At 42.2% G+C, this 22,603-nt stretch overlaps 1 protein-coding gene across 1 annotated transcript; it reads right to left on the bottom strand.

Annotated features, from left to right (window-relative positions):
• Positions 1–1,816: 1,816 nt before the first annotated feature.
• TPGS2 (tubulin polyglutamylase complex subunit 2) lies at positions 1,817–22,510 on the bottom strand. The gene is made up of 7 exons (XM_084224585.1): positions 22,391–22,510; positions 17,910–17,989; positions 9,882–9,969; positions 8,387–8,518; positions 6,422–6,535; positions 4,599–4,759; positions 1,817–3,026 (listed from the first exon to the last, which is right to left on the bottom strand). The coding sequence occupies exons 1-7, from the start codon at positions 22,461–22,463 to the stop codon at positions 2,799–2,801; spliced, it is 876 nt and encodes a 291-aa protein (XP_084080711.1). The 5' UTR covers positions 22,464–22,510; the 3' UTR covers positions 1,817–2,798.
• Between the last annotated feature and the right edge of the window lie 93 nt (positions 22,511–22,603).

Below are 22,603 nucleotides of genomic sequence, written 5' to 3'. Positions count from 1 at the left end.
CGGCCATGTGCTGTGACGACAGATGTGAAGGGCAGATCTGTTTGTCCACCACGCTGGTGGGATGAGGGACTAGATTTCAGTAAACCTACTCTGCATAAATGGACAAACTTGGTATCTGAGATATTGAGAAGACCTATGTAGGGCTAGACCTGGCTGTGACCTGAAGGAATTACTCAATCTCCCTGTGTAAAAATCTACCAAAAAAAACCAAACCAAAACCCAAAAAAAACCCAAAGCAAAACTCAACCCTCAATCATCATATTCTGAAGAAAAGCAAAGCAGAGCTACAAGTCTCCAGATATGTATATATTCATATAAATCAAAATACAGGCATCAACAGTGGTAGATACAACATGATTAAGTCAAGTAACACATAAATTTTGATCTGGAATATTCTTTGGTAAGAGGCAGATACTACAGTGATGGACCAGGGCCCTAGGCTTGCTTCATTTGCATATCTGTCACCCTAACAAACACCTAATTTGGAAAAACACAGAAGAGAGAAGAACAAGGACAGTCTAAAATAGAAACATGAACCTGTTGGGTTGTTTGGGGTTTTTTTGTGCTTTTTTTTTGTTGTTGTTGTTTTTGATCTGAACATTCAGGAAGCATAAAAAAATTACTAAACTAAAGTACAGGGGTTCCTGAATCCTGCCAGTTCTGCCGGAAAATGCTGGCAGCAGAGAACCATATGTGTACTGACACTCTAGACTTGAGCTACACCAACTACTACCACAGGAAAGAAGTCAGAGAACTTCTGTGACAGTGTCTCCAAAGTCTTGAACAAACTGCCCCCCATACTTTTTTCCTACCTCTGAATGCATGAGAACTGTAAGACCTTGCCCCACTGCTGCAGGGATACTGCTACCTCCATCTGAATGAGGAAGTAGGCTTGCAACAGCCTTACAAGTTTGAGGCGTCACTGGATTAGAGGCAGAACACTATCAGAAGCTGCCTGTTCCCAGGAGGGTGACAATGGTCTTAACTTTTCTAGGAAGTGCCTAATCAAGTAGGGTACATATGACAAGAACATAAATGCAATCCCAGGGCTGGGCGCCACGAATAAACAGCACAGAGTTATCCAAGAGCAGGAAGTGACAGAACATCACTATTGCACAGAATTCCAGAAAAGGGCATTTCCTGGGTTTAGTGGTCATTCCCAATTATTAAAAGAATAACTGAGGTATTGCTACGGCACGAGGTGGGGTTGGGTAGGAAGTACTGACATGTGTGCTTTCCCTTTAGATCTCACTTTATGCCAGTAGAGCAGCTAGAACAGATCTTCATGTGTCTCATGATGCACATGGGCTTGCACTAGAGGATTTCTTGTCACCTGGGGGTAGCACAGAGTGCCAGGCAATGCAACAATGGCATTTGAAGGTGGGCCCTTGGCAGTGCTGGAAGCAGCAAAACACACCTGAGCAGGGGCTGGTGGCTGCAGAGATTTTGCGCAGTGACTGCAGGCCAGAAGTAGAACAGCTGCCACAAAGTTCAGTCTTCTGGTCTGTGTGAAATAAACTGGGAATTTCTGAGTAGCTCAAGAGGGATAAGCTAAAAGCACTGTAACGCATCCCATCTCAGGGAGAGATTCTCTACTGCATTGAAGAAGCACCCCCAACAATCCATCCTGAACACTGCTCTTGCCTTTGTATCCCATGTCCATGTGCTCCCCAAACCATCTTCAAATACCCAACTACTTCAGAGGAAAATATTCAAATATTTATTTAAATACTATTAAGCACCTACAGGATGGCTTCATCTTTCTGAAGGCCATACAAATACTCATGAAAGCCTCACAACATCCCTGTGAGGTAGGTTTGTCTAGTGTAATTATGTTGTATTTTTAAAAAATTAGAGATGATGCTGTTTAAATAGTCAATGCTTACTTGAAGACAGTGATTTCGATTTCCATATTCAGGCACAAAATGTGTTGGTTGCTACCATGATTCCAGTGTATTTGGAAGACAGAATACCATAGAAAAGTAATGCAAACAAACAGGAGTAACTGAAAACCTGCAGTGAATGGGTTAAAGTGCAGTTCTAACCTGAAAATACTATTAAGCACTTACAGGATGGCTTCATCTTTCTGAAGGCCACACAAATACTGCCCAATTAACAAGAAGATAACTGCCACACCTCTAACAGATGGCAAACAGAATACACATATTGCCTTGCAATCTAGAAATAGATGGAAGGCCAAAAATTGGTCCTGGTTGCAGAGCCAAGTGGTTAGGCTAATGCAGAGACATGGAAATCACAAGTCCCATTGTACCATGAATCTCAGAGCAGAAGTTGCAAGAAGCACAGGGAAGTGCAGAGCTTTATTCTATCTGGAGTGAAAGAACCTTCTCTGTTCCATTGGGTTCCAGCCTGCTCCCACAGCATGCAAGGTCAGGACAGTTTTCTTTCAAAGGATATGGAAAAACATCTTCACACCCTCTACTTCAGCATGGGTCTGGTTAAAGTTACAGTGAATTACATTTGCTTCCATTTCACTGCTGCAGTTGTACAGGAACAAAAGCTTCCCAATGGAGCAGTGACATCAAAAGGTTTCTTCAGGCCCTCTGAAAAGTACATGTTACAAGTAGCAGAAGGGAATAAAATTGATGTATCAATTTTTTTTAAGAGCCTCCAGGAACTACATACACATCGCAGCTATATTTCATGCAAGTGCTGCAATGTGTTTTCCATGGGCACATCTATTCATGCACAAGGAACTTGGTCTGAACCACAGAGACTCTGCAGCAGAAAACATCAAAGCTTATTGCAAATGTTGTCCAGGGTCAGATCTGGCGGGCTCACTTCCTTGAAGAATTCCCTGCTTGTGAGGATGTCTTGGCAGAAGTCATGCTTGTGTGACTCTTTTGGGAGCCTTGTGGCTGTGGAGGTTGTTTTTTCTTGAGCACTGGAGTTTTGTTCTTGCTTTTAAATACCTTATTGGGGTCCAGCTTGTTCACAAAGGAATCAGCTTCTTCAGACAGGAGTGCTGTGTTGATGGTTATGGGTTTATACATGTTAAACCATTGCTGAAAGGCAGGATGGTGGGGAAAGAACAGGTTAAATTCAAACTGCAGTTAGACAATTCCACCTTGCTCCCCATCTTCCCCAAGACTTGATCTTAATCTTATGCCACTTATCAGTTTGTAGTTTACAGGAAGAGTTTACTTGGAAGAGTGCTTGTGATAAGGATACACAAGGCATGGCTACAGCCCTAGGCCTGGAACTGCATTCCAGATAGGGAAGACGAGAACCAGACACAATCCCAACACCACCTTTCCTGCAGTGTAATTCTTATGAAGAGGGAATCCTGATTTACACCACAGGAGGAAAAGCAAAAGGAGGGGATGAAACCAAATGACATTTATTGAGATTCAGATAAGCACAAAGGATTAAAAAACCTTTGGAATTTACGTGTGCTTATCAACTGAAAACCAGCTAGTTGAATTTTTCAAAATGTAACCTTCCTCCCTCTCTTCAAACATAAAATAATGAATTTTTAAACTCCTTACACAAAGAATTTTGTGTTTGTTTGTCTTATTGTTTCTGTTTCTGATTTTCTATTTTTCCATTAACAAAGTCAGAAATAAAACTATAGTAGTTAAGGTATTACAAATCACAGCGAAACCATCAGCAAAGTGTTAAGCAGGACATACAGAAGTTCAATACCAAAATATAGATAATAATCTATTAATGTACTGCTTAGTGGAAAACAGCTTTAATATACCCCCTTTGAAACTTTGAAAATTATAATGGTTAACCAACTAGGAGGATTTTAACCAACAGGGGCTGCAAATGATTAGGGAATATACAAATGGTTCCTCTTAAGGTTTGCAAATATACTGAACATAATAAAATATTTATAACAGGAAAGTTACAGAAAGGCAGAGCACAGTGCCACGTACACAGCCTTGACTGATAAAGTCCAGTGCAGCGTAACAGGGAAGGCACCAGGAATGAGAAGAACCAAATTCTACAGCCACATTTTGATGGGAAGTCAGGAGTGATTTTAGTAATTTTGATGTGTACACAGGACCAGGGAATCTCATGCTGGTAAGACAGCTGTCATGTCTGGGTGAAGTGCAGGACACTCAAGTCCCAGCAGGCCTTGCCAAGGTGCACAGAGACTATGCTGGCTTATGAGCTGTGTTCAGTAGGATCATCAGCTCCATCCCCTGACCTCTCACAGGATGGAGGCAGGGATAGGGCTGAAGGCCCAGTCAAACACAGAAGAACAGCAGAAGCCTCTAATAGCAGGATTTTGGCATGGTAGAATAGTAATTTTAATAATAATAATAAGTAACTGGAATGCTCACAAGGGTTTATGTAGAGGTCTTCTGTAACTACCTCTAGGACTTGAAATTGCCCTTTTTTGGGCATAAGTTTTATCAAGGCTGAACTTCTGAGAGAAAAGCGGGGTTAACACTATTACCAGCAAACAAATTACTGTTAAAATGTTACAGGTAAGAAACTTGTGGTCCCTCCTGTGGCTCAGCAGGGAGGCCCCCCTGAGCCAACAGACAGCTTTCCAAAAGGTGGTAAGATGTTTTTCCAGTCTATAGTTATGCAGAATACTGACAGGCTGGACTCTGCTATCCTACCTTGGCCTGGGGGCTGACCCCATAGCTGGTGAAGGCATACTGCCACTGTGGGAGACCCAGGTGCGTGATGAGCAGGCGGTAGTAGGCTGTGAAGGTTTTGGTGAGGAAATGCCAATACAGAGCTCTGTCCAGAAACCAGATCTCAGTGTCTGGGGAGACCACTAGAATAAAACAAGCACAAATTACAATGTTGCTTTGCAGTATTAAGACTAAACCCTGGCCATTGTCACATGGGAGACACAGCACACTCATCAGAAGGGCTGTTTCATGTACCTCCCGGCATGTTCCAGCCCAGGTGCAGAATCCAGTACTTGTCTTTGTTTAATTTCATATGGTTGGTGGTTGCACATCTCTCTAATTTGCTCAGGTCACTTTGCAGGGCCTTTGAGGGAGACATCAACTCCTCCCAATTTAGTATAATGGACAAACTTAGCACTCCTTCCAGTCCTGCGTCCAAGCTGTTCATGAAGGCCCTGAAGAGCACTGGGCCCAAGATGGACCCTTTCAGAACCCACCAGTGACCAGCTATCAGCTTGATGGGATGACTATTTACTACTTAGCCCTATTTACTATAACCTTTTGTGTCCTACCCATCCATCCAGCGTTGACCCTCCGCATGGGATATTTGACTAGCTGTGTGCTGGACAGTGAATGCAATGCTGTTCCTTCACAACCTGGGAGTGACATGCTGCATGGAACATTCCTGGACATCTGCAACTTTGTAGTATATGTTCAAAGTACAATTATGGCAAACATTTATCCACCCAACAAAGTAAAAAGCAACTAACTCAGTTGTCAGTGATCTGGATTACTGAATAGAGTCCAGAGTCTGGAAGTCATGGCAGTATGTGCTGCCAACAAAAACACATTTTGCAAAATCTTTCCACAGTGATCAAATATTTCTCTGCTGGTGACATCCTTTGTAGCATAAAAAGAAGGTTTTTTTCTTGGAAGACTGAGATGCTGAACACTGTCATTTAAACAGACTTCCCCTGTGTTGACATTGACACCTGTAACCAATGCTCCCTTCCCTTGCCCAGGTTATCCACTGCATGTGCTGAAATCACTAACATGGGGAGGCAAGAGGACAAGAACTTCCTGCCGTGGCAGTTGTAGTCACACACAATGAAAGGCACAAGATAATAACCCAGGATTTTTCTTAAGAACCTCTATATTGGAATTGCACAACCCTATACAGTAAACAAACATACATCCAGTGACCTGTGCACTGTGTCAGATGACAACGATTTTACAAGTGCCTTAGGTGTTTCACTACTCTCTCACTGATAACAGTTATCTCTGTAACTGTCAGAACAAACAGCTCAGCTCCTCTTTCTCACCTTCTCGTTAACCCTTCCTGCCACATTTTGGCCTAGTTAGCACCTTGAGACCCAGAGTGCACTAGGTGAAAGACCCAGTCTAATTCTGTCTCAGCTTTTTTTACCATCTACACTTTCTTTCTAAGGAGAGTTATACCCTTTCTCATCAAAATGTAATGGCTTTGTTCCAAGACATGCAAATGACTAGATTAGTGGAGCTCTGTGTTATTTCAACTCAGTTGTCTCTAGGTCACAGGTGAATGCTTCCCTGTTTCTATGCACACAGAAATCATAAGTTATAACTCAGACTCCAACACTAAAAGGAGTGAAAACGTTAGATCTAGTTAAGATTTAGCTCCTGACTTCAGTGGAGACAGGACATCCCAGTAAAAGTTTCACTTACAAATTGCAAAGAAGATCAGAAATACAAGATAGTTCTCCACATGTGACCTCCACATACAATCCAAAACAAGAGATAGCTAACTTCTCTTTTTCTAGTCTTACCTGGTTCAGCATGCTTATAAACAAGACAGACCTTCCCATTCCCATTGCATGGGTCTAATTCAAAGATAAGACTACGAGAATCAAAGTGTGGCTTCTCTGGTTTGTCTCCATTACCTGAAACCAAGGAAAAAAAATTATGAAACATGTTTGGGAAACTGACTGTGACTCAGTTGCAAAGAGCCTATCTGTTTTATACATTAATAAATCAGCTGATGAAGAACTGAATCAAACCACTACATTTATACTTCTTGGAAATTATTACGTTCCCTATGTTTAAAATAAAACCAAGTAAAAAAGCCCAAAAAAGTGAGAAAAATTTTCATCTGTTAGGAAAACAAACCACAGAATCAAAATTAGATGGCTGAAAATAGATAAGCTAACTTCTATTTCCTCCCTGGCATTAGGCGAGTCAAGGTTTACAGATGTCACGCCTGAGGTTTGTCTAATCTTTTCTTAAAGTTCTCCAGTGTTAGAGAAGGCACAGGCACAATCTCTAGGTACTCAACCCAAATCCATCACTTACCACTTAGAATTTTTCCTCATGGATCCTGAATCTTCCCTGCTACAACTGAAGCCCATTATTTATGTATATATAATTCCTTTTTTTGTCCTGATTTATTTTTTTCTAAGGAGGACAGGTAGAACAGTTTATTCTTTTTCTCTTGGGACAAGACTTCAATAAAATTGCAGAAATATATATTTCTCCATACATTCCAGTGTGACATCAGCATCCTTCTCAACAATCACATCTGATTCTTATTCAACTTCAGACCCTCAACCATCACTGGGCATTCCTAGAAGATCAGGACTGCAGCCAAACTGGAATGTCAAAACTACTTTCAGCCACATTTAGAAGCTAGAAGAGCTTATAGAGGTGCAGAGACAAGACTGAAATCAAATAGTATTCTTTTAAGAAACTGGTGTGACACCTGGCTGTGTTCTTATCCTCTTGATTTTTCCAGCTGGATGTGAGAGCTCTGACAAAATAAGTGGGCTTTTTGTTTTTTATTCTCTCCAAAGAGCAGCATTCCCAACATTTTTAGGCAGGGTAGCCTCATAGTTACATGTACATACCTGTTACTTTTCCAATTCCAGCTGTCTTCAGTACCAAAATAAAACCTGTTATCTTTTGCTCATGTAACACCTTAAGCACACAAAGGTTTTGGAAGCTGAATTACTGGAGGAAGGCTCAGTTGAAAGTTTAAACAGGGAAAAGGCAGAACAGGCTGTTAAAAGAGGATGCAAATAACACTAATCCCCACGACATTCACAGCATACAGATGTACCTGCCAAGGCTGTAGGGAACTAATAAGATACATAATAGATCCAGCCCAGGAGACAGAGAATCAGAGAACCACAGAATGGTGGGGTTGGAAATGGACCTTGAAGATCATCTTGCTCCAGCTGCTCTGACAGGGACAGGCACACCCTTCTCTAGACCAGGTTGCTAGACCAAGTAATCCCCATCTACCTGGATTTTCTGTTTGCTGTATTGTAGATGGAAGGGACATTAAAGACCATCTTGCTCCAATTTTCCTGCCATGGGGGATAGCTGAGGTGCTAAGAGAATTGGATTTGTTCAGCCTGGAAAAGAGAAGGCTTCAGGGTGACCTAATTGTGGCCTTCCAGCACATGAAAGAAAGCCCACAAGAAAGATGGAGCAGGACCTTTTACAAGGATATCTAGTGACAGAATAAGGGGGAGGGGCTTCACACTGACAGAAGGCAGATTTACATTAGATATTGGAAAAAATTCTTTACTGTGAGGGTGATGAGGCACTGGCATAGGCTGCCCAGAGAAATTGTGGATGCCCCAACCCTGGAAGTCTTTAAGGCTATGCTGGATGGAGCTCTGAGCCACCTGGTGGAAAGTGTTTGGTCCACATATCTCGTGCTATATTCTAACACTAACAGAACAAAAAGGATGAGACAGGGCAGGTTTTCTAGCCTGTTAACTTTGCCTTACCTTCCTCATCTGTGTCATCTTCCAGGTCAGCAAGAGTTGGAGCACTAGGCAGAGTGTACATAGAGGAACCCCCAAGCCGACACAGCTTTGAGATGCTGTTAATCACCATGGAGCCCAGGGGCATTGGGGTATCTGCAACAAAACCAATCATTAATCACATCCAGTGTCAGGAAGGCATGGAAGGCATTTATTTTCCTCCAGACATCAACCTCTCTGGGGTGAAGAATGGTTACACCAAGCAGATCTGGACATTTAACTTAAGTGAGACTCTACAAGAGCAGAAATGAGGCTTTTTCAAGCACAGACTCCAACTTATATGTGATGCAACACCATCTCAGAGCTATAAAGGTATGGGAATTACACTGTTGGCAAGGACTACCCTGCAGCTCTTAGCTCAGTTCTGTGAAAAACTAAAAATCCTGGCTACATGATTTCAGCTACAGCCTCTTCCTCAAAGCTCTTTTCCCTACTACTGTCCTTCTTATCAAAAACCACCCCACAAATTCACAGCTTACTGGGCAGCTTGTCCTCTCCCACTCCATGTATCTGTTTAGGGTACATCCTCTTGGTTCCCACTTCCACAGAGGATTTTATCAGTGCATCAACATGTGGGTGCTCCTGAAAGAATCCTACAGGACTTGTCACTTGTCTGTGTTTCTGAGAACTCACACTGTTACCAGACATCGAGGCAGCAAGCACTGTTCAGCCATGTGCCAGTGTGATGGGTCTCAGAAGGCACTGCTGGATGTTTACTCAAACAAGACAGTTGTACCAGCAGTCTTGGTCTCCGTGCACTTGTGAGCCCTGAACTCCAGAGACTTCACAGAGGTTATTAGTCCCGCTTGAAACATCATGGGAGTCATGCAGGTGCTAAAGCACTGATGTGAACTGTCTCAGAAATGCCATTTCAGTTCCCAAGGAAGACACTGCATTTGACACCCATCTCCAGAAGTGAGCAGTGTCTGCAGCCCATTTGGAGAACCCTGCCTGAAGGCAATGAGAGCCAGGATAAAAGCTGCAGAGTGAACAAATGACCTGATTTTTGCTGAACAAGGATGGAAAATGAAGCCTGGACTTTAGATGGTGGAAGGCAGAATCAGGCTCCAACATGTACATACACATTTTAATGTGAAAGAAGCATTATCAGAGGGTGACTCTTCCTACTGATTTATGATGGGATAACAGCTACAACTGTTTCTCTTTACATGAACTACAGAGGGAGTTAGGTATGAGGTTTAAATGACACACCTAAACTGGAGTGTCAACAGATGGCCGGTGTATTACAGAACAGAATTTATGTCATGAATAGTTTCTTGCCAGAAAGAAAGAATGTATGCACTTTTCTGTGGGATGCCAGAACATGTAAGCAATAGGTTTTGTCCCGAGAGATGCGTATTGATTGTACAGAAAGTAAGTGAAATTAAAGAGGTTCTGCAGAGGAAGGGCTGGCTGCAACGAATTGAGCTTGTCAGTGGAGGGGAACACAGGGACTCACCATCAGTCTTCACACTCCATGTCATCTGGAAGCCATCAGTCATCAGATAGAAGTTCTTTAAATCCTCAGGTAATACACAGGAGTTTTTCTGCAAATCACAATCAAAGTGTCATGGGAAAATGCAGAACATGTGTCAAACCCTAAGAACAACTGAAAATTGGTACAGAAATATTTACCACCAAATTCCTTGCTTAACTCCAAGGTGACTCAAATCAGTTCAAATATCTCATTCTAAAGTCTTGAGAGAAAACTGCGTATTTCTTGGGACTCTGCTAGTCTTAACAAAGGTAGCTTGGGAAAATTTCACAATGAGCAGTTAGTCATCACAAAATTATTACAGCATTGTTCCCAAACCGAGACATTGTATTGTGTTTTGAGATTAGCAGCCACTCCAAACTCACATAAATCAGAACAATTAGCTTTTTCATATATATGGCCTAAAAGAGTAGGGTTTTGCTTTAAGTGACATCAGACTAAGCTTACCTATTCCACTAAAACAGGTACAATATAAGCGCAATGACTCTATTCTTCTGAGGGATTTCAGCTCCAAGTAGGTGTAAGAAGCATAGACTCAAAAGCTGCACATACTCAAGTAGATCTGATGTTTCACTTAACAAAAGTATGTGTGCAAGCACATGCAAAGCCAGACTCACAAATCTGCTCGTCTGGCTTCATCCCTCCAAACTTCAGTGAATGGCTGTGGCTCCTAAGCCTGCTTCCTTTTGAGCCGAAAGTGAGAGAAGCAACCCCAGTGAACTTGAGTTTCTAGGAACCAGAAAACTTCTCCTATATCTGTGTTGGTTGTGGAAGGAGCTGTTATTAACTTAGACTCTTCAGTTAAGCTGCATATACAAGTATGGAAGGATAAAGGCTTAATCCTCAGAACAAAAAGAAGCCCAAAGAACTATAGGCATTTGTAGACCCTCCTCCTGGGGACAGGACTGGCTGCAGACCAGTGACCCTCTTCTCTTGCTGAAGTGTCAAGTACAAAAAATTAAACAGAATGGAAGCCTGCCAGTTTTAATAACACAAACAAAAAGCACAACTAAAGGAGTTACCTGTTGGTCTGTTTGTAACTGTTTTAGAGAAAAAAACAGATTGACTCCAGTGAGTTCAAATTTAAAATAGTCACATTCAGGGCTCCAAAAGAATCAGACCTCAAAACTCAGGTAAGTGTTCCATGATGGAGGTTCCACAATCCATGTATGCTGACTTGCCCAAGGGCTGCACTTCTCTCCTTGTGGAAAAGTTTCATTAAATAAAGACAGAATATTCTAGTAACCAGTAGCAAAGGAAAAGGAAGATGCACATGCAGTTCAAGTATCTCTGCTTCACTTGGGGCATGAATTTTTTAACATCTCAGGACAAGAGAGATGTCTCTATCCAGCAAGACCAACCTGCCAGCTGTGAATCCAGCTGCAATGCTGGCCTCTAGTCATCAGCTGCTAGCTGAACAAGGGAAGGATCTGATCTTATCCTGTTCACATGTCCTCCCTCCCCTAGGACCAGAAGAACCTTTCTGCCTGTTAAAGCCTTATTCACAGACACTTTCTTTGGGTTTTATAGTCTCTGTCTCATAAACTGGGGTGCACACACTATGCAGGAGCACCTTATCTGCCCACACGCTTGTGCTTGTTAATTTACTTTTAAAGCACATCCATTAATGTTGGTCCCAGACACTAATGGCTTTGCAGCTTGCAATAGGGCATGTCACTTTACTTGCTTCATCAAGGAGCCTGGTCACTAGCTCAGAGCTTTCTTAATCCAGATGGAGAAAATCTTCAGGGTCCACAGGTCTTAAAGCAGATAACCTGACACTGCAGAGGTTGATTTGAGAAGAATTTACCATCCTATGACAAGACTCTGCTGATGGCTGAGGACCTGGTGGTAAGTTTAAGGTGATTAGTAAACCACACAGACATATCTGAAGTTCTTCAAATGCCTTTAACAAACACACCTTCTTCTGTGGTTCTCCTTAGTCCTAAATATTTATAATTTCATGCTGTGCATTAATCACTTCCAGTTTCAAGTTGTACCTGTCAGCACAGTGACTATGGCTAAAACTATGAAGAAAGAAAGTATGACAGACCTGCTACAAAGCCTCAGTAGAGTACAAAAGTTAACATAACACTTTGACTACATTTCAAATCCTCCAATTCAAACTAATTCATTGCAGCAGTAAAAACACATATGTGAATGGGTCTCCTGGTTTCAGTGGGTGATCTTCTCCAAGCAAGAGAACCAGATCCACTAGGATGACAAAATCTAAGGTTTAAAAACTTCCACTGTAGTATTCAGATAAATCCTGCTACAACTCAGGCACAGTCCAATTTAGCAAATATAGCTAAGACAAGAGAAAAATCAACAAAGAAAACGAAAAGGTTTTATCCTCTGAATCCTCCTTTTGAAAAAGATCAACATGTGCATGTTTCTCCAGATGGCCGCTGTCTGAATTTACTTCAGGATTCTCTAACCCATGCTGACGCAAAATATACGGGTAGAAAGTGCAGTACCAGAGCAGGTCTGGAGCCTATAGAAAAAGGCCTGTAAATAGAAAACTTTATTAACACCCATTTCTCTCATCTGATGGAAAGGATTGATTGCTCTGTCATAGTGTGCTTAGTCACATGACCCTATGACATCAGAACAGTAATCTTCTGACAGCAGTCAGAGAAACAAGACACTATACACTAAAAATGGCTTATCACACTCTGTGTTCTTCTTGTTCAACTGGCAGTTGTCAGGGTTCTGTTCTCCAGCCCCGTAAAGTACACTGTTCCTAAATAACATGTCAGACTTGGCTTAACCACAGCTTTGGCAAGCAGCTGTTTTCATTCCAGTTATCTGGTTACACTCATCAGATCATAAAACAACATACCCCAAGTGCTTAATATGGTGTGAGATGTCTATTCCTTTTCTTTGTTCTTTATAATATTTCAAAATAGTCTCCCAAGAAAGCACAGTCCATTGAGTACAGAGAAAAATGAGAATCTGATTTTTGCAGTCAGGACCTGATTGGAAATGTATCCAAAGCTAAGAACCCTGACACATGGCAATTCACTTGAAACACTGTTGAAACAATGTCTCTCAAGCAAATATACTAAAGAAACACAAAATAATCAAAACATATAGCTCTAGAGAGACTTCTCTAAAAACATGAATGAGTTTTACCCAGCTTCTGGGAAGAGAAGGAAGGCATTCATGTCACTTCTCAGGGCTTCCAAGAATTAGACCACATCAGAAGACACCTTCTTTCTCCTTAATGTCCTGCAGTTTTATGGTTGGCTTGTCCTAGCTGTCAGTGAATGTTGATGCTAATTTATGTAACATATTGAAATGTTCTTGCACCTTCAATAAATCTGACCTGGGAAGCTCCCAAGAGATCACCTTGATTTTCTGGGGCTGCAGTAGACTTAATCTCCTGCTGCAGAGGACAGGATTTCAAAGTTCTCTTGAGGATATTGTTGTGCAGCCAGTTTTTCAATATGTTATAAAGCTTAACAAGAGGGGGAACACTGTGAAAGAAACATTACTTACCTCCCAAAAGTCCTCCAGCTTCTTCCCCATCATGCACCTTGAAGAAACATAGCTTTCCTCATGCACTGGCCCTGCTGGACCCCATCTCTCCCACAAGGCAAGCTCAAGGTGGGTAGATCCTGTGCTCATGGGGATCAGGAATTGGAGGCCTGGCTAATGTTAAGGGAGGACAAGAAGGATGCCAAGAAGGACTGTTGAAGGTGCGCACTCTGAGTGCATACTTGGACTTAAAAAGAGATGCTGTAGAAGCAAGGAGGATGACATTCCAGACGTGTACTGGAAACACTATGCAATAGAGAGGGAGCAACTCAGGAGATTCCTGGATTGTGTATAAGGGTTTGAATGAGGAATCAGGAAACTACAGGTCTGTCAGCCTGACCTCAGTGCTGGGGAAGCTCATGGAGATCTTCTTGCATGCCCATCACATGGCACCTACAGGAGGTCCAGGGGATCAGGCCCAGCCAGCACAGGTTTGTGAAAGGCATTACTGCCCGACCCAATCTCCTTCTGTAACACAGTGACCCTCTTAGGAGGAGGGAAAGTCCCGGCAGGATGTTGACTTCCTGGACTTTAAAAGTTTTTGACACTGTATCCCACAGAATTCTCCTGCAGATACCAGCTGCTTGTGGCTTAGATGCTCTGTTCTGAGTTAAAAACTGGCTGCTGGCCTGGCCCAGAGAGTGCTGGTGAATGGAATTACTTGCAGCAGGCAGCTGGTCACTAGTGGTGTCCCCCAGAGCTCTGTACTGTACTGTTTTTTATCTTTATTGGTGATCTGAGTGAGGCAATCAAGAGCTCCTTTAGTCAGTCTGAGGACAAGGCCAGGCTGGCTGTGAGTGCTGATCTGCTGGAGGGCAGGGGGGCTCTGCAGAGGGATCTGCACAGGCTGGATCCATGGGCCAGGGCCAGTTGTGTGAGTTCAGCCAGGCCAGGTGCTGGCTCCTGTCCCTGGCTCACAACAACCCCTGAGCTCCAGGCTGGGACAGCGTGGCTGGAAAGCTGCTGAGTGGGAAGGGGCCCGGGGGTGCTGGTCAGCAGTGGCTGCACACGAGCTGGATGTGCCCAGGTAGCCGAGAAGGCCAAGGGCAGGGGGCTTGTGTCAGCACCAGAGGGGCCAGCAGGAGCAGGGCAGTGCCCATCCCCCTGTGCTGGGGCCAGGGGTGAGGCCACACCTGGAACCTTGTGCTCAGCTTTGTTTGCCCACAGCAAGAAGGGCACTGAGGGAGCTCGAGTGTGTCCAGAGAAGGAAACAGAGCTGGGGAAGAGTCTGGAACACAGGCCTCAGAGGAGTGGCTGAGGCAGCTGGGGGTGTTCAGACTGGAGAAGAGGAGGTTGAGGGAGACTTTCTCACTTTCTAACACCTGAAATGTACTGAAAGTCCCTGAAAGCCAGGTGTGGGTCAAGTTTTTCTCCCAAGTAACAAGTGAGAAGAACAAGAGAAAATGGTCTCAGGTACCTCTGTGTCCCTCTAACAAAAATGCAATTTTCTATTTTTTGAAAACCAAAACAAGGATGTGAGTGACCCATTTTTCTTCCAGCTGACACAAGAAAAAAAAAGTGATTTAGATGCTGCACCAGACTTCCTCCTAGCAGTATTTTAAGTGTAACATCTATTTTTAAAAATTGCACGTAGAGGGGAGCAGGGCCATTGTCAACCTAATTTTAGAAGTGAGAAAGGTTTCTTAGGATAATATAGTTATTAGCACTGGTTTTCTGGTCACCAGGTAACTCTGTCTCTACTCCCTCTTGTACTGCTTGTCTCTCTTTCTTGGGGAGATGGTAACATCTTAGTAGGTTTAAATATGAGGAAATATTGAAAAATCTGGTTTTATTAAAATATAATGAATTGCTTACAATTTATGGGGAAGTGATGCTTTACCCATGCAAATACACTTGGCAATCATACACCTTAAACATTTTTGTGTGTGCTGATTTCCAATAAATTCTTCAGGAGCGATTTCCAGCTTGATTTGCTGACATGTAACACTTAGCAGCTCTTTCTGCATTGGGAAAAATTTCTTCTTCTCTCCTACAGCCTTACTGCACTAACTCCTATCATGAAGCTCAGCTTCCCCTGCAAAGCTTCATGGCAGTTGAGGGACATTCAACAAGCTTAAGATTTTAAAGATTATTTTAATCTCAGCAAGGTGAGATTTTAAAATACACCAGCATCCTGTTATGTAGTAGCACAAACATGGCACAGCACAATTTAGAAGACACGGCTGATGGAAATAAAAAATGCATATACCCAGCATAAATAAAATAATATGTTAATTAATAATTTTTAAAAGGTTGATTTTCTTTTAAGAACTTCTAAACGCTTGGATTTTTTTCTCAGTAAAAGAATCTTTCCTTGCAAAACTGAAATAGGACAGGAAAAATTTATTCCACTAAACAATAATCTAAAGAATAAAGCTTTTATTTGGTGAGTCTGTGGAATGTCTCGCAACATGAGTCTTAACAGAGAGAGAAATTGCTGGGGGAAAATAATGCAGTTTTGGGAATAGTTTCACCAGTTTTTCCTGCATCATAGAAAAATAGTTTCAAATAGTTCGCAAACAGTTTCATAATGAAAGATGTAGAGGGAAGTAAAAAATGTACTCTGATGAAATCTTTTAAAAATCTCAGCCATGGAGAAATAATTAAGTGTATAAGTATTGCCACCTAGTGGCTATAAATCCGATAAAAACAAATGTATTCAAATTCAAGAAAGGCAAGTTTCAGGAAAAATGAGGTACAAGTTCATCCTGGAATGGCTTTGTGAATTGTTGAGTGCATTGCACTTAATCATCACGGCAGGACATTTTGTCCTGCAACTATGTAGACTGGGTTAGATTCATACTTCATCCCCATAGCTCAAGGAAAAAAAAAAAAGGAAAAAAATCCACTTACCTTTTAATTTGAGAAGGGAGCTTTAATTTGTCAATGCAAAAGCAAAGAAAGAGACAGCCAAGTCCTTCACTATTAGAAGTACAACACAACTGTACTCATTTAATTTTCAACATTTACATCCACAATTGGCTTAGTCCATTGCTGGGTAGGGGGGGAGGGTGGGAACCGAAATTTGTTTTGGCTTCTCTTGAATGAAGTGTGTTGGCTACAGCATTTGTTTGGCTTTACAAGAATGGCTCAGTTGTGAAATAAACCCATTTTAGTTTAGAGGAGAAGCAGCACCTGAAAATGAGAGGAATGAACACCATGTCCAGGAGAAACAGTCCTCTCCACTCAACAGAAGAATGAGCAAATATTACTCTGTGTTCCCAGCCCTGAGCTGGCTTACAGTCATGGTGCCTCAAACTTTCCAGCTCAGGTAACCCAATACCTGAACAACAGCAACAGGAAACCAGGGATGGGTTTACACAAACCTGAAAAACAGGCCATTTCTCCCTGACCACAATTGCTGACTTCTGGACAAGTTTCAGTAAGTAACACACAGGTTTACACCACATACATTATGACCTGGAATACATATATAAAAATATATAAGTTCTTGATAAATGTCACTAATTGGAATAGGGCATTACCAAAGCTAGTGTAAGACTTTTCCTCACTGTTTAGGAGAAGCAATAAATGGCATGGTGTCAAAGGGGAAGGTATTTTATGCAGTAGTAACAAGAGCAGAGTCTGGGAGCAGCTGCTTTAGGCCACAGCCGTGGTTAGAGCAGAGGGAGGAAGATTCACTCAATTCCATTCTCTGCCATGTCCCTTTCCAAGGGCCACAGTGTTTCTACTGTCCCATCCTTAAACAAACAGCACCTACCAAGCAGTTATTTAACCATGACCACGGGAATTATGATGATATGTATATTTCAAAAAGGGAATGAAAATGCCCTGAGTCACACAACAGTTTTCAGGAGCCCTCTGATCACATAGACTGATGGAGTAAGGTCAGAAAATGCAGATGAAAGTAGCATGTGTCCTTTGTAGTCTTCTAGAACAGGCAACAGGACATGCCCTAGCCAAGAGATTGGGTTGGGTAGCCAAAGAGGAGGTGAAAGAAAGGGATATGAGAAATTGAAGCGAATGGCTGAGACTAAAACGAGAAAAAGTTAACTGGAACAAACTGGGTAGCTCAGTGTGATTTGCCAGCTTGAGGCTTTTACCTTTAATGGCCAGGATAATAAAGCACTGCTTCATTTTGTTTGAAAGGGAGTTGGAAAATGTTTTCAGACCTGAGTCAGAAAACTGTTTGCTCCCCACTGAGTCACCACTGTAGCTGCCTACTACAGTTACGTGGTTTCTTTTTAGAGCTGTCATGCTGAATGTACCCACACTGATGATGTTTCTCTAACAAATCAGGTGCATGTGACAGCCTAAAACAGTGATATCTGATTAAGAAAAACCCAACCACACCTGCTCAGGCTGCACTATACATCAAGTTTGGTAACAAGCTGTCTCATAAACACAAGGTTGCCATTGCACTTGACATTCTCCATGGGCTGCTGCACATTCAAACTGACCTCACTGCAGTTTAATCAGGAAAATACTCACTTGTTCCCAAGAGACGATTGTGTGGCGTTCAGCTGGCTCCTTTTCCACAAAAGTCACTTCAGCAACTCCTGGGGAAGTCTCTGAAAGGAAAAGAGAAGCACGTTTGCAGCTGGCATGGATGACAGCAACACTGTGAGACAGACAATTTTGCAAACTAATCTGAGTGACAGCCAGGGAAAAAGAATTAATGATTGCAAGCATTGTGCTGGTGACTGAGCAGTCACTTTCTTTTGTCTGTAACTGCACTTTGCATGTCTTGGCATGAGGATGTCTAGTGCTGAACAAAATGTTATCCTTTGATTTTTTAATACATATATATGCACATATCATGATATATCTACACATATACTCATTTAGTGGGTGGCATTCCTGCCCAGGGTGAGAGGGGTTAGAACAAGATGATCTCTAAGGTCCCTTCCAACTCAAACCAGTCTATGATTCTATGATGTAAGCACACACAATTTGTCTTCAAGGTGTGATCTTTTGCAGAGGTTTTCATGGAAAAATAGGGAAAAAAAAATCAGTGATGGGTTTTGAGGCAAACTCTTACAGGGGGATGAATCTTTATTTGTAAGCATGCCCTGTGGCTTCTGTTGAGTGGGATATTCTCACCTGGGCACAAGATGTAGTAGAGTGCTGCTGTGAACTGCTAACAACCCTATTCCACAAGGGCAGGCATATTTCAGCTCTGGATTCAGTAGGTTTGGACAGACACAGAACCTGATCATGCTGAAGAGCTCTGCATGAGCAAACATCAGTTCTCTGGGACCTCAGCTGGACACATGAAAATTTGTTATAAGCACTGAACTCCTATCAATCTATAAAAATCTTCTGAATATTTTATGGGAAAGAATGCTATATAAATGTAAGATACTAAGCCACATGGTGCTTTCGGGTGCTTTCCTTTACAATTACTATTTTATAATGTTTTATATCATCCACAGCCAACTGAAATAATTCCCACTGAGGTAATTCTCTTTGGATCAAGTCCAAAAAGACTACTAAATTGTTGTGGGAACTGCAAGCCCAGTAGACAGGGCCACAGAATAGAAGTGATAACTGTGCAAGGCTTTCAAGACTGGCTCTGCTGTAAAAGTATTGGCCCCCAAAGCAGTCACACACATTACAATTGCTTTCTGGTAAAACATACACAGTGCACCAGACAGGAAAAGCAGGCACTAGTGAGCTTAGGTTTGTTTTTTATCTTCAATGCCAGGCTTTTGATTCTATCAATAGCATTGTTCTTCTCTGTTCTGTTGGTGGAACAGTGGCACTCAGTTTCAGGAAGCCTAAACTTCACTTCAGTTGGAAATATTGATTGTCAGATTGTCAGATAAATAAACTCTAAGTTAAAGACATTAAAAAAAATCATAGTTGGTCACACAGGTAAATTTGTCTGGCCAAGGGGGAACCCCCAACATACAAAAGACTCTGACTTTCACAAAGTTTCACTTCTGGTAGGCGGATCCAAGGCAGGGTGATCTGTCTCTTGCTCAAATATAAGCTGTCTGAACAAGAAAGTGGAATCAATTACCTAACTAGTCTTTTCCATCTAAACTATGCAAACCTTATGGCAAGTTGAGGAGATTATAATAACAGAGTAATTGTTATTTCTGTGATCAAAGAAAACAGCAGGGATGTTTAATTCATCATGCACAACATCTTGGCTGGGATGACAGAAGATTAAATATTGTATCAGTCAAAGAAGATGTCTAGGAACGAGAGAATGCAACTTCTGAAGAGGTCTGAACCAAATCCAACATCAAAAGAAAGAGAAATTCCATCTTAAAAGCCCAAATATTATATTAAAAATATACTTTGGGTAAACTGAAGACCATGTTTAACCGATGTGCGTAGGTATGGACAGGAGCGCCATAGAACATTTGGGTAAACTTTGCAATGACTTGCTTTTCCTTCCAGATGGAAGAAATGAAGAAGGCACTTTAGTGGCACCTAGATACATGGAAAAGCTTAACTTCTTCAGACTACACCCTATAAATTAATCTGAATCAAGATCATAGTAAACTCTGCCCTATTTTTAGGACATTTTGTCTGGAAGCTCCCAAAACCACTTTGCAGTATTACTAAGAAACAGTCAATGTAATGGTGTGACACAAAGATAAAGCAGGAAATCACAGGATTTTTAGTCTTTACAGTACAAATAGTACTACCTCTAAGCTGGCTAAATTCTCAGCGTAATCTTAAAATGTTTTAATAGTTGCATTCTTATCTAATACAGAGTGCTAACTGTGAAGTATGATTCCATCTTGGGCATTCCAGAAGAGCTAACACCTTCCATTCTGACTTAGTTATGAATAATAAATCTTTCTGGAATTTTCTATTACTCACAGAACCTCAGCAAAATGAGTAGTGGCAATGGGAAAGATCTCTCCCTTTTTCCCCCTCAAGGTATAGCCTCCACAATGCTTGTGAGAAATATTCCTTCTTGTAGGGACTTCCACTGAGACCAAAGTTAAAAAAAAAACCCAAACCAACAAAACAATGCCTGATTGTACTTTATGTTAGGCAGAAAATATCAAGTGACTTCATGAGACTTTCCAAAAGATTTAAAGTAAGATAGTCTCTAGTTGTAATAAATACAGAGCAAGGCGTCACTCTGAACGAGATACCCTTTGTTATTTGAAAGAAACAAGCACTGAACAGACTGGTTATGTTTCCCAATTAGCTAAGCAATTCTAATTAATCTGGTGGCACAGTTGAAATGCTTTGGACTACTTCACTGGAAAAAAATGTGCAAAATTCCCAGAAGGTGTAGAGAGACATAGAAAAGAAGTAGAGTAAACCATCACTGTGATGGACATTGCTGTATTGCACAATACAAGTTGTCAGCAACACAGAGAGAAAAAGAAGAAAACACAAACCAGGAAACATTTTCCATGTGAGAGGGATGTTGCAGGACTTTCAGAGCCATACCTGCATTGCCATGTTGTAAACAACATACCTACCCAAAACAGTTTATAGGGCAACACAACATTCGGACACAGCTCACATCTCACAGCTCTCACACACCTGAGGGTGGTGAAAATGTGGGCAGGGCTAGTAATTCTTTAAGAAGAGCTACTTCAAAGAAGCTTTTGCCATGATAATCATCATCAGTTTCACTCAGAGAGCAGATAACATTATCCTGACCTCACAACTAACAAAACAAACAAACAGAAAAAAAAAATCCACCCCCCCCACCCAAGAAGTCTAATAATAAGTCAGTACAACAACACTGATCAGATTGAGGGTGAAATCCTGTCCTCACTGAAGCTCAGAGAAAGAATTTAACCCAGATCTTTTAATCTCATCTGTCTGAGCAGCTATCCAAACCCATAAGCAACTATAGATACACTGAAGTTATCAGGTGAAACTCAACGCCTCTTTGAGGTGAGATAATAACAGAGCTCACTATTGGCTCTAAGATTCCCAGGAAGAAGTTCCAAGACTGCAACTTGTAATTTTGTTGTACACATGGTTTGGAATAGATGTATGGCTTTTTAGCCTTACAAATAAGACCTGTGCTCTGGGCTGCTGAGGTATGAAATACCTAATTCTGAAATCCTTTGCACACACAAATACTTCCTCAAATCCTTGTGATTCCACTGATATGAGTAAAGTTTTGTCTGAGAATACTTCCTTTGGATGCCTTGCAGTCCTGCTGAACTTCAGAGGGAGCTGAGGGGATGCAAGAAGGCTCAATATCTGAGCAAAACCTGGAAATGACAATAAGGGCGTTTTGTGGAACAAGTCTCAATGGGGGAATGAGCTGTAGGGCAATTATTTATAGGGATCTGATCCTGAGCAGATTGATAAATCAGCCTTCTACAAGAACACTGATGAACCATGCCGAACTCCCCTTCGGCACACTCCCAGCTGATCCCACATTACTACAGAGGATCAAATTTAGGCAGGATTTACACAGGAAGGTTGTGTGGAGACCTCAGAGGAACATTGCAATATCTGGAGGGGGACTACAGGGAAGCTGGAGAGGGATTCTTCATTATGAAGAAGTGAGAGGACAAGAAGCAATAGATACAAATTGAAAGAGGGGAAATTTGGGTTGGGTATTAGGAAAATTTTTACTTTAAGTGTGGTGAGGCACTGGTAGGTTTGCCCAGAGAAGCTGGGCACGTCCACCCCTGGCAGTGCTCAAGGCCAGGCTGGATGAGGCCTTGAGCAACCTGCCCATGGCGTCAGGGGTGGGACTGGATGATCTCTGCGGTCTCTTCCCACCTTTTAACATTCAACGATTCCACGATTTTTCATAAAACACCACCTTCTTCTTCTCTGATGTTTATGAAACTCTTAAAGTCCAGAAATTCGGGATTCCTGCCCTTGCTTCCAGAAACAAGGATGTGTCTGTGTGCGTGCAGAGGCTGCTCAGCTGCGCGATTCACAGGAGGGGCTGTGACAAATGGGTGGCTACCCCCGTACCCGGCCTGCCCCCGCCCTGTGGGCTGTAGCTCAACGCCACTCACCCAATATCCTTGTGACGCCCAAGGTGAGCTTGTCCAGATAGGGCTTGATGCCGGTGGGGGGTTTTTCCTCCATCCTCCGCGGGACCCTCCTGTCGCTACTCAGCCTGACAGAGAACAATGCTTTTCTGGCCTTCCTACTGCCCCGTAGCCGCAGGGTACGCTGGGAATAATAGTTCTTCCGGGCGGTGCCCTGCCGGCCCATGGCGGCCGCGG

Source organism: Fringilla coelebs (genome assembly GCF_963513975.1).
Source record: "Fringilla coelebs genome assembly, chromosome: Z".
Classification (NCBI taxonomy): domain Eukaryota; kingdom Metazoa; phylum Chordata; class Aves; order Passeriformes; family Fringillidae; genus Fringilla; species Fringilla coelebs.
The sequence above is the reverse complement of the archived record's forward strand: the minus strand, read 5'-3'. Positions and strand labels throughout refer to the sequence as shown.